Source organism: Bos mutus, chromosome 15 (assembly GCF_027580195.1).
Source record: "Bos mutus isolate GX-2022 chromosome 15, NWIPB_WYAK_1.1, whole genome shotgun sequence".
In the NCBI taxonomy this organism is placed as follows: Eukaryota; Metazoa; Chordata; class Mammalia; order Artiodactyla; family Bovidae; genus Bos; species Bos mutus.
This window is the reverse complement of record NC_091631.1, coordinates 54,824,796-54,837,410: the sequence shown is the minus strand read 5'-3', so window position 1 is coordinate 54,837,410 and position 12,615 is coordinate 54,824,796. Positions and strand designations below refer to the sequence as shown.

Below are 12,615 nucleotides of genomic sequence, written 5' to 3'. Positions count from 1 at the left end.
ACGTCCATAAATGAGGTTTTATTGGAACACAGCCAGATCTTTCATTCATGTGTTGTCTTGGCCGTTTTCAGGCTACCATGGGAGCACTGAGCAACTCTGACGGAGGCAAATGGCCAGCAAAGCCTAAAACATTTGTCTTCCAGCCCATCTAACTTTCAAACAGTTTCGATGATTCCTGTTTTAGACCATCATTATGATCACGTTTATTCTCTTTTGCTCTACTGAAATATCAAATAGGATGCTTTCAGCCACAAGTAATAGAAGTCGTGATTCAAAGGGCTTATTTAAAAAAAAAAAAAAAAACTAATTTTTTAATTTGTTTGGCTGCCCCAGGTCTTAGTTGCAGCATGTGGGATCTTCTAGTTTTGTTACAGCATGCAAACTCTTTTGCTGTAGCATGTGGGATCTAGTTCCCCGAACAGGGATCAAACCCACCTCCCTTCATTGGGAACATGAAGTTTTAGCCTCTGGACCACCAGGGAAGTCCCAAACCAAACTTAGCTAAACAGTAAAAGCATTCACACGCAGACAAGCTCTGGACACAGTGTAATCAGTCTTCACATCTGATTCTCTCGCTTTTGTATCTTATATTGGTTGTCTTTGTTCTTAAGTGTCCTGCCTGCCCAGATGGAATCTTTTAAATTTGATTTTCTTAGTCCCTAAAATAAGTAAAACTTTGTTGACGATACAACTAGGATGATTTGTAGAGACTGGTCTGTAGGGATTTTGTAAACTGCTTTAGCAAATAGAGTTTGAACATATGCTAATTTGCTTTTCAATCACATGGTCATGTGTGTGGTTACTCTGGGTGCCATATGCAAAGATCATGGCTCAGGTATCAATGATACCTACACTGAGACTTAAAAATGTCCTTCATGGTAAGATGTTGAATGTCACCCTAGAAGTCTCCACCTCTCTGTGTCAACGTGCATCTCCCTGATGTTCTCTTTCTTAAAGAGTTATTTTAGTGACTGAGCCTCTTAGGAGTAGTCATTCTGTAGCTTTTCTGACCCTGATGACCCGAGAATGAAAATGTCAAAGGGGAAGGGTCTGAAATGCTAGCCAAGTGTGATGATGATGGCTGACATTTGGTCAGTTGTCTGGGGGATATAATCTACATCTATCAGAGAGTAGGAAAATCATAAAAGAGGACCTGAATTTTCCCCACTAATGCCTAGTCTTTCTGCATCCAGAAGGAATTGTTTCTTAAAAACTTTAGTTCCATGAAGATAAAAAATTTTAGTGCTGATAAAAAATAAATAAACCTTGGGACTTCCCTGGTGGTCCAGTGGCTAAGACTACATGTTCCCAATGCAGGGTGCCCGGGTTTGATCCCTGGTCAAAGAACTAGATCCCACATGCTGAAACTAAGACCTGGTACAGTTAAATAAATAAATAAATAAATAATAAATAACCCCTTTAACTGGAAGGAAATGATGAATATTTCTAAAAAGAATCAGTTCAGTTCAGTCACTCGGTCATGTCTGACTCTTTGTGACTCCATGCACTGCAGCACGCCAGGCTTCCCTGTCCATCACCAGCTCCCAGAGCTTGCTCAAACTCATGTCCATTGAGTCAGTGACGCCATCCAACCATCTCTGTCATCCCCTTCTCCTACCTTCAATCTTGCCCAGCATCAGGGTCTTTTCCAATGAGTCAATTCTTTGCATCAGGTGGCCAAAGTATTAGAGCTTCAGCTTCAGCATCAATGAATATTGAGGACTGATTACCTTCACGATTGACTAGTTTGATCTCCTTGCAGTCCAAGGAAATCTCAAGAGTCTTCTCCAACATCTCAGCTCAAAAGCATCAATTCTTCAGTGCTCAACTTTTTCTTTGGTCCACCTCTCACGTCCATACACAGCTACTGGAAAAACCATAGCTTTGAGTAGGTGGACCTTTGTCGGCAAAGTAGTATCTCTAGTTTTTAATATGCTGTCTAGGTTAGTCATAGCTTTTCTTCCAAGGAGCAAGTGTCTTTTACTTTCATGGCTGCAGTCACCATCTGCAGTGATTTTGGAGCCCAAGAAAATAAAATCTGTCACTGTTTCCATTGTTTGCCCATCTATTTCCCATGAAGTGATGGGACCAGATGCCATGATCTTAGTTTTCTGAATGTCAAGTTTTAAGGCAGCTTTTTCACTCTTCTCTTTCACTTTCATCAAGAGGCTCTTTAGTTCCTCTTCACTTCCTGCCCAGGGTGGTGTCATCTACATATCTGAGATTATTGATATTTCTCCTGGCAATCTTGATTCCAGCTTGAGCTTCATCCAGTCTGGCATTTAGCATGATGCACTCTGCATATAAGTTAAATAAGCAGGGTGACAATATACAGCCTTGACGTACTCCTTTACCAATTTTGAACCAGTCCATTTTTCCATGTCTGGTTCTAACTGTTGCTTTTTGTTCTGCATTCAGATTTCTCAGGAGGCAGGTTAGATGGGCTGGTATTCCCATCTCTTTAAGAATTTTCCAGTTTGTTTTAATCCACACAGTTGAAGCATTTACCGTAGTCAATGAAGCAGAAATAGATGTTATTTTGTAATTATCTTGTTTTTTCGATGATCCAACGGATGTTGGCAATATGATCTCTGGTTCCTCTGCCTTTTCTAAATCCAGCTTGAACATCTGGAAGTTCACAGTTCATGTACTGTTGAAGCCTGGCTTGGAGAATTTTGAGCATGACTTTGCTACTGTGTGAGATGAGTGCAATTGTGCGGCAGTTTGTACATTCTTTGGCATTGCCTTTCTTTAGGATTGGAATGAAAACTGATCTTTTCCAGTCCTGTGATCACTGCTGGGTTTTGCAGATTTGCTGGCATATTGACTGCAGCATTTTCACAGCATTATCTTTTAGGATTTGAAATAGCTCAAATGGCATTCCATCACCTCCACTAGCTTTGTTTGTAGTGATGCTTCCTAAGGCCCAGTTGACTTCACATTCCAGGATGTCTGGCTTTAGGTGAGTGATCACACCATCATGGTTATCTGGGTCATGAAAGATGTTTTTTGTATAGTTCTTCTGTGTATTCTTGCCACCTCTTCTTAATATCTTCTGCTTCTGATAGGTCCATGCCATTTCTGTCCTTTATTGAGCCCATCTTTGCATGAAATGTTCCTTTGGTATCTCTGATTTTCTTGAAGAGATCTCTATTCTTTCCCATTCTGTTGTTTTCCTCTATTTCTTTGCATTGATCACTGAGGAAGGCTTTCTTATCTCTCCTTGCTATTCTTTGGAACTCTGCATTCAGATGGGTTTGTATTTCCTTTTTTCTGTTGCCTTTCACTTCTTTTTTTTTTCTCAGCTATTTGTAAGCTCCTCAGACAACCATTGTGCCTTCTTGCATTTCATATTCTAAAAAGTCTATCCTATCATTTTAAAGGTTCAACCATCAAGATTATTTCTTACTGGATCTTCCCTAGGGTCTGGGGTAGAGTACCTGTTTGTATGTGTGAAGTATCAATCAAAATGTAGAGTTTTCATTGAAATTTATAAATAAGAACAGCATTTCTCATGAAAGAGGGAATACAATATATTTTAAATTAAAAGCCTCAAATCTAAAAGTGAAGTTGAAAAGAAAACAGTCAAAAGGAGAGAGTAGAGACCTCATTAAAGATATTTTAAAATCAGCCTAAATTTCTATAAGAATATAAAATAATTACATGCTTTTTTACAACTTGGAGTTAAGTAGTGCAGTTATTGCCCCAGTATAATCTCCCAGGAGGTAAATGAGTTTTCCTTTCAAGCAGTCATTTATGTTAATTGTATTAACTGAATCTGGTTGTGAAATGTAATCCACTTCCTTCTAAAGTATAACCACCAGGGACGGGAGTCTTCATTCCAGCTTAACATTTCTCTTTTACCTTTTCACTCTGTGGTAACAGACAAACTGGCGGTAGGTGATTCCACTGGGATAAGTTAAATATCCAGACTTCTCTCTTCTGCTGACTCCTACTTCCTAATTCCTCCCTTTTGAGTACTATCCTTTGATCATTCGATTTGTTTTAGACCCTTCTCCTCTGTCTTTCTTTTAAGAGATTCTGAGTCATCTTGACTCCTTCCTGGTCATTTTCTCCCAAATCTGGTTATTAGCTGAGTCCTGAGGTTCTGTCATTTCTTTGGCATCTTTGCTGATGCTGTGCTGACATAGACCTTGGTTTCTAACCTGAGTATCACTCGTCTGACAGTTGGTGTCCTTGTATCAAATCACTTACCCTTGTTTTATTAATGAAGCAATAATTTTATTTTTTCTATGAGCATTTTTATAGGAATTTTTTTAAATTTAAAAAATAGCTTAAAAATAGCACATCTACATTTTAAAAACTTGAAGAAGTTTAAAATCTAACTTGAATTCATGTTTTTAAATAAGATTTTGCTAAAAGTGACATGCAGCAGCCAGTACAAGCTTAATATTCTGAGATTTTTTTCAATGAGTTCCACTAGAATCACAACTCTCTTGGCACGAGGTCTTCCTTCCAAGGTGTATCAGGTAGCAGGCACCATGATTTTTGCTTTGAGGTAAATTTAATCATCAAATTCCTCACCTGTCAAGCTTCCTTGCCACTCGCTATATCACTCTCCTACCATTAGACTAATGCATTGTATTTTGGTCTGGTTACATTAGCACTTCTGTACTAATATCACATTCTGTATTAGGTAGGAAGAAAATAATGATGACCAAAAAATGCAAATGTATTTATCTCTCACATAACAGTCATAGGGTGAGCAAGCCAGGGCTAATATGATGTTACATGGTGTCAGGGATTCCGATTCCTTCTATATGCTTGTTCAGCTGTTCTTTTTTTTAAAGAGGGGCTAGTGTGTTGCTCTTAATTTTATTATTTCTGGAATAGCTCTTCCATGATGACCTGGAGGATTGTTAAGTCCTGGTCATTTTGGTCTGTTAAAGAGAGTTTTCATAATCCTATAATTATGTTGGAATTTCCATGTGACAGGGTTGGGCTTCTGTGATGTTTGACAGCATCACATCCTGGATAGTTGAATATTCTGACCCTGGAAACTTAACATCGCTACCCCCATCCTAATAATGCACTGCTATCCTTTGGTGAGGATACAGTCTTTGAGTTTATTATTATTATAAACTATATCTTGTATAATAGTAATGTGTCAGGATATTCATTTTGCTAGGTGTCAGAGGAAGTGCTCTGCAGGACCCTTTCAAATGTAAAATAAATCTCTTATGATTGGTCTTACATGTTTATTTTACTTGATCATTTTAGAATAGTGAAAGTGTTAGTTGCTCAGTCGTGTCTGATATTTTGCGACCCCATGGACTGTAGCCCGCCAGGTTTCTCTGTCCGTGGGATTCTCCAGGCAAGAATACTGGAGTGGGTTGCCATTCCCTTCTCCAGGGGATCTTCCCCACCTAGGGATTGAAACTGGGTTTCCTGCATTGCAGGCAGATTCTTTACCATCTGAGCCACCAGGGAAGTCCTAATTTTAATTTTTATTTAAAAATTAAAAAAAAAAAAACAATTTTGGTTGCACTACATACCCTGTGGGGTCTTAGCTCCCCAAGCAGAGATTGAACCAATGCCCCCTGCACCAGAAGCTCAGAGTCCTAACCACTGGACCGCCAGGGAAGTCCTAGGCTTGAGTATTTTAAACAGTATGTTAATAATGTTATTAAGATTCCACTGTATCTATTGATTAGTTTAGAGATCGCAGAAAGCAAACTAATGATTCCCCAAAGGTTTCTTTATAATCCCTGGGGCCTGTGAATCTGTTACCTTCCATGACAAGGGGGCTTTCCAGACATGATTAAGGGAATGGATATTGAGATGGGAGATATCCTGGATTATCTGGGTGGGACCAATCTAAATCACCTTAGTTCTCAAAAGTGGAAGAGGGAGGCAGAGGAATGGTTCAGAAAGATGCGGTGTGATGACTTGACCCATCATTGCAGCTTTGAAAACAGGAGGAAGGGGGCTTTGACGAATGTGGGCAGTTCTAGAAGCCTGAAAAGGCAAAGAAACAGATGCTCCTCCAGAGCCTTCAGAAAGGAATTTGGCCCCTGCCACACGTTGGTTTTAGCTCATTAAGACAGAGGTTGAACTACTGAGCCACAGAACTGCAAGATGATCCACTTGTTGTTCAAGCCACTCTGTTTCAGCAACAATAAGAAAATATTAAAGAGATAGTTGACCTTTTTTCAATATTAAGTCATCCCACCCAGAAACAATAGTATTTTTTCTTCTGTTTATATAAATTTTATTTTATATCACATGTAACTTTTTAAATTGTCTTTCTATAGGTCATGCACATCTTGTTAAATTGTGAATTTGCTCTTTAGAGCACAAAGTGGATTGCATCACTCTCTTCCTTTAATTGGCTTTTGTAGCTTTCAAAAACTTACTGAATAAACACTAAAATCCTCAGTTTCATACTCGAGAGCCTCCATAATTTAGTTTCTTCCTCTTCTTAGCCTCATTCTTCCCTGCATTCCACCAATTGCTCTCACTCCTTTGGACCGGTGAACAAAGTTCATGATAATTTTGTTCCTGATTAGAGTTATCAGATAAAAATACAGAATACTAAATTAAATTTGAATGATTTCTAATGAGCAATAATTTTTTAGTATCAGTAGTTCCCATGCAATATTTTCCCTTTATCTCATGTAATATGCATAGGCAATTAGAAATTACCGAAATTGAACTGATACTTTGTACTATTGTTTGCTAAACCTGGCAACCTTATTCATGATCTTTATGAGTTTTCTCTTTCACTCCATTCCCTGTCTACAGATATCCTTAGGGGCTAAGTCAAATACCACCTTATCATAAGCCCTTCTGCATTTTTACTTCCTTCATAGAATTGGTAGGTTAAATGTCTTTCAAATTGCAACCGTGCTGAACATTTATTTTTCTCCATTTGCCCTTAATGCCTCATATCTGTTAGAATCTCAATAAACATTTGCTGAATAAATGAATAAATATTAGGCAATAAATCAGTTGAAGTAAATCTCAAAATGATTGTTATTGGTAAACTCATAGGCTTTAAAGAAAGTTCTATTAAAGCTAAGTATAAACATTGTTCTTTCCTAAGTAACGTGGCTTTGTGTTTGCCACTAAAACACATTTAATGAAATGGAAAACACCATATAAAACTTTTAAGTGCATCCACTAAAGGTTAGGAAGTTATGCCTACAGAGAATTAGGCTAACTAAATCAAAATGTTCCTACTCTAAAGCTGTGGGTATCCATCAAAGATTTGCCCAGAATGTTCCCCATATAGAATCATTGACTCTAGGAGATACACTCCTGGGTTTAAATCTGGAGATAGGATATGAATCCTTTCCCCTTTGGAAAAAATTGAGATGAAATCTGTTATCAAAGGAGCTTGAAATAATTTCCTTGAATTGATTTTTCTCTTTAAAATTCAAGGTGATTGACCTCAGAGACCCCCTGCTAGGAATTGTGCCCTCGGAAAATCCTGATTGCTAGGGTTGATGCTGATGAAGTTTGCTCTGCATCAGAATGTCTCTTAGAAGACACATGCTACACACCACCTACCACAGGACAAAGCAAACTTACTGTCACATCAGGAGGGATCAATGTGGTTAAGCTGTATCATCATTTCAGCTCCACACTGGACCTTCACAGGACAACCAATGACTGTTCACACAATATAGGTAATGGAAGCTGCTTGCTTGTGAGTGAAGGATAATTTAAAATTTTCTAGAACTGAAAAGTATTATCATTGTAAATTTTGCATCTATTGGGCATTTTTTTTTGGTGTGTGTATGAATTGGGATTGTGTGTGTGTGTGTGTGTGTGTATCCACTGTATATGCTTTAGGGAAAATACCTTTCTGAGAGAGCCTTGAGTTTAGGGCAGCTCTGCTGTTCTGTCACATGGATGGATTCGTGGTGTCTGGAATTTTAGATTCAAAGTATTTATCTAACCTGCAAGTTCTCTGCTCTTTTGCTACTTTTGCATCACTTATTCAAGTTCATATAATATTTTTCTTAGATTACTATAAGCCACTAGCCAGATTGTCTCTGTTTTATTCCATCTAAATTCTTCAACACAACCGCCAGAGTATCCTTTTGAACTGCAAATGCAACTTCATTACTGCTTAAAATCCTTTATTTTAAAGTCCTTTATTTAAAATTCCCCTCACGAAGGAGTTCAGGCTCCTCAACATGGCATGAAGGCCTCTTATCACAGGGTTCTCTATATATGTTATTTATGTTTACCTTTCATTTTCTTCTAGAAACTTGCTTTCTGAGGATTGTAAGCTTCCTCAAGGAAGGTAATGCATTTGCTTGATCCACTGCTGTGTCCCTAATACCTCTCAAAGAGCTGGCAGCAAGTCCTGCTTAGTCTGTGTGCATGCTAAGTCGCTTCAGTCGTGTCCTACTCATTGCAACCTTATGGTCTGGAGCCTGCCAGGCTCCTCTGTCCATGGGATTCTCCAGGCAAGAATACTGGAGTGGGTTGCCATGCCTTCTCCAGGGCATCTTCCCAACCCCACGTCTCTTATGTCTCCTTCATTGACAAGCAGGTTCTTTACCACTAATGCCACCTGGGAAACCCTGCTCAGTCTGATGCATGAATAAATATATATTGCATTTCTTTCCTCCGGTTGATGAAAGGTGTCCTGACTCTTCCTGCTTCAAAGCTCTTATCTTCCCTTTGATTCACTGTTTGTTCCAATCCTGTGTAGGTAAGTGGTAGCAGGCAGAAAGGGAACATGGTTGAATGGGGACCCAGGAGTACAGCAGATATAAGTGGTACCTGATTTGGTGCTATGGATGTCTCATCAGGTTCATTCTAGAGAAAGGAAGGGATCAGCACATTTTCATCCTTCCTGGGACTCAGGCATAAGGACAGTTAGTGGACAGGAGGAGATCTGGTGAGGTGTACCATCAGAGATCAAAGGGAAAGAGCAGAAACCCAACTGTGCTTTTACTTGTTTCAGAAGAGAATCAAGGACTATGGATCAGGAGCCAACATTTGGATAACTGTGTAAGATCTGGAATGCATGTTTTTTCTCCATGTTTGCTATCCACACTTTACTTCCTCTTGACATATTTTTTTGGAAACTTAAGGGAAAAGAACTCGAAGCTTGACTTTGAAAACTGCTATGATTCTACTCAATACTCTGTAATGACCTATATGTGAAAAGAATCTTAAAAAGAGTATATATATATATATATGATTCACTTTGCTGTACATTTGAAATTAACACAACATTGTAAATCAACTATACACCAACAAAATTTAAAAATTAAAATTAAAAAAATAAAACTGCTTAGAAAGGGGCTGCTGCTGGGAACCTAGCATTCCACTCTGTGGCCAAGCTTAGAGAAAGCGAATCCATGGGGAAAAAATGGATCCCTAAGGGAAAAAAAGAGTGGAAAGGGAAAGGGAAATGGATTGAGCCCTCAAGACTTAACAGTAAAGTAGCAAAACAGCAAAAGAGTCTGAAACTGATAGGTGGTCTCAGGGATTGGCCCCCAGGTTCTGGGGTTTGTGGTGGCATATAAGTTACACTTTGCAAATTCCAAAGTGGCTCAGGAAGTATTTTGCTGCTTAGTGTAAAGCTGGCAGACCAGGAAGTGAACATCTGTTTGTGAGCAAGGGGAGAGAGCTTTGGCATTGACGTTGCTGTGATTGATATGAGAAACATGCTTACACCCCAGTGTAAGCTGAGGCCTGCTCAACTTGTGGTTTCCGAGAATTGCTAGATCACAACTCGGGAATATGAAGGACTCCTCCAACCAGAGACCTGAGAATAGCTGACAATACCTGATCTTGAGATCAATTTGAGATGGGTTTTGCAGGTGGCCCCAGTGGTAAAGAATCCATCTGCCAATGCAGGAGACTCAGGAGATGCAGGTTTGATCCCTGGGTTGGGAAGATCCCCTAGAGAAAGAACCAGCAACTCACACCATTATTCTTGACTAGAGAATCCCATGGGGAGTGGAGCCTGGTGGGCTACAGCCCATGGGGTCAAAAAGGAGTTGGCTTTGACTGAGTGAGCACACATATCGTAGGAAGAAGTTGAATTTTTGGAAACATGACTCAAGCTACAGTGTGAACAGTGGATTAGAGACGGTAAGAGAGGCAGAAAGGAAGCTATGGCAAGTAATCTAGATGAGCTAATGATGACCTGAACACAGGTAAGAACACTAGGCATGGAGAGAAATGGGTAAATGCGAGATACTTAAGAGGTAGTCTACAGAAAATGATATGAGATGAAGCATAGATGTCATACACTTATCAAGGAGAACTTGTCCAGTATAAAATCTATTAACACATAGCAGAATACTTCTCCACTAAACATATTTTGTAAAACCTAGGTCTACAGTAAAAGAGATGACTAGATCTGAGATTACCATAGGGCATGATGGAAAAGGACATATATAATACACAATTCCACCTTGGGAAGTCCTTTTTTTATTGAACATCTGAGTGAGAATGCCAACCTTGGTGGGGGGAGTCATGAGTAGGGGGCTCAGGAAGACACCACATACCTAGCCAGACCTTGAGTAGCAGAGGCATCTGAGAGGGTCATGCCCATTATTAATTGAGGTGGGCAATGTAGTTTGTTCTTTGGAAGAAAAGCTATGACCAACCTAGACAGCATGTTAAAAAGCAGACACATTACTTTACCAACAGAGGTCATCTAGTCAAAGCTATGGTTTTTCTAGTAGTCATGTATGGATGTGAGGGTTGGACTATAATGAAAACTGAGTGCTAAAGAATTGATACTTATGAACTGTGGTGCTGGAGAAGACTCTTGAGAGTCCCTTGGACTGCAAGGAGATCTAACCAGTCCATCCTAAAGGAAATCAGTCATGAATATTCATTGGAAGGACTGATGCTGAAGCTGAAATTCCAACACTTTGGCCACCTGATGTGAAGAACTGACTCATTGGAAAAGGCCCTGATGCTGGAAAGACTGAAGGCAGGAGGAGAAGGGGACAACAGAGGATGAGATGGTTGGATGGCATCATCGACTCAGACGTGAGTTTGAGCAAGCTCCGGGAGTTGGTGATGGACAGGGAATCCTGGTGTGCTGCCATCCCTGGTGTCACAAAGAGTCGGATACTACTGAGTGACTGAACTGAAGTGTATGTAGCGGTGCCTGTTGTCACCTCTCAGGTATCTAAAGGTATACTTACCTGTGAAAAATGGGTTTTCTTCCTTGACAGTAAGAAAAGAAATTTCTCAATTACTGGTGGTCATACTAGTCAGGACCTCACAGGGTACATGTTAAGGCCTCAGACAGTAGAAGGCTTCTCTCAAGTGTCACAGTTCAGCACTTGGGCTTAGAGTTAGGCCACATTCAAGGAAGGTATGGGTGGGGCTATTAACAGCCCTGCCTTTGAAAATAACCCTGTCACAGTCTTGGTTCCTGGCCCTCCAGAGAGCCAAGACCACTGGAGTGGATGAGCAGGAGAGACAGGGACACCTGGCCCTCCCAGAACAGAATGAAGCTCACAAGGTAGGTGAAGTCCCTCACCTTTCCTGAAGCACCTGCCTCCAGGCCTGGGGAGGACATCCTGGCCCTGAGGAAATCCCCACTATATTCTTTCCTTCATCCCAGATGGTCCCTCATCTCCAGCAGGACGTCCAGCCGGTCCCCCCTGTAGTATGTGTCTCGAGGGCTGAGGAGGGTGGCTCTGCTGTGTATGGTGCTGGTGGTGGAGCTCACGTTGGTGAAGGGTCTGGGTGGGACCAGCTGGTCTAGTTTCTCCATGATCCTCTTTATCCTCAGCTCAGTCTCTGTTCATGACTTTAACAGGCTTGGTGGTATTTTAGGGTCTGGGGAATTTGTGGAGCTGTTCCAGGGCTTCCCTGGTGGTTCAGATGGTAAAGAATCTGTCTGCAATGCAGGAGACATGGGTTCGATCCCTGGGTCAGGAAGATCCCCTGAAGAAGGGCATGGAAACCAACTCCATTATTCTTGCCTGGAGAATTCCATGGACAAAGGAGCATGGTGGCTGAAGTCCATGGGGTTGCAAAGAGTTGGACATGACTAAGCAACTCACACTTTCACTCCAGTGGTGGAGGGAAATGGCTAAGTTAGAGTGGACCAAAACTGAAATGGCAAGGAATGTGACATACTCTGAAATGAACCCATCCAAATCATTTTTACTTATTATGTATTTGAATATTTATATACATATTATCATCAGTTTTAAACTCTGGCAATTTTAAATAAGACATAAACATTTATCTTTAACCTCATTGTTTTAGAGAATGCCTCAACAGTTTTAGATAAATATATTAAATCCAAAATACAGAGCTCAGAGAACACTTATGAGTAATGAATTGATTATACTGCATTTGCTCTTCCTCTTCTTAGACATCTTATCACCAGTCATCATTACTATCTGTTAGTTCTACTTATATATATATCTTTTCAGTTCAGTTCAGTTCAGTTCAGTTGCTCAGTCATGTCTGACTCTTTGCGACACCATGAATCGCAGCACACCAGGCCTCTCTGTCCATCACCAACTCCTGGAGTTTACTCAAACTCACATCCATCAAGCCAGCAATGCCATCCAGCCATCTCATCCTCTCTCATCCCCTTCTCCTCCTGCCCCCAGTCCCTCCCAGCATCAGGGTCTTTTCCAGTGA

General features: G+C 40.3%; 1 protein-coding gene across 1 annotated transcript; it reads right to left on the bottom strand.

Moving 5' to 3' along the window:
- Positions 1–1,058: 1,058 nt before the first annotated feature.
- On the bottom strand, positions 1,059–11,875 carry LOC102280475 (NXPE family member 1). Its single transcript, XM_014477040.2, is given in 3 exon segments — positions 1,059–1,120; positions 11,154–11,410; positions 11,412–11,875. Coding segments are annotated over 3 exon segments (783 nt in total).
- Between the last annotated feature and the right edge of the window lie 740 nt (positions 11,876–12,615).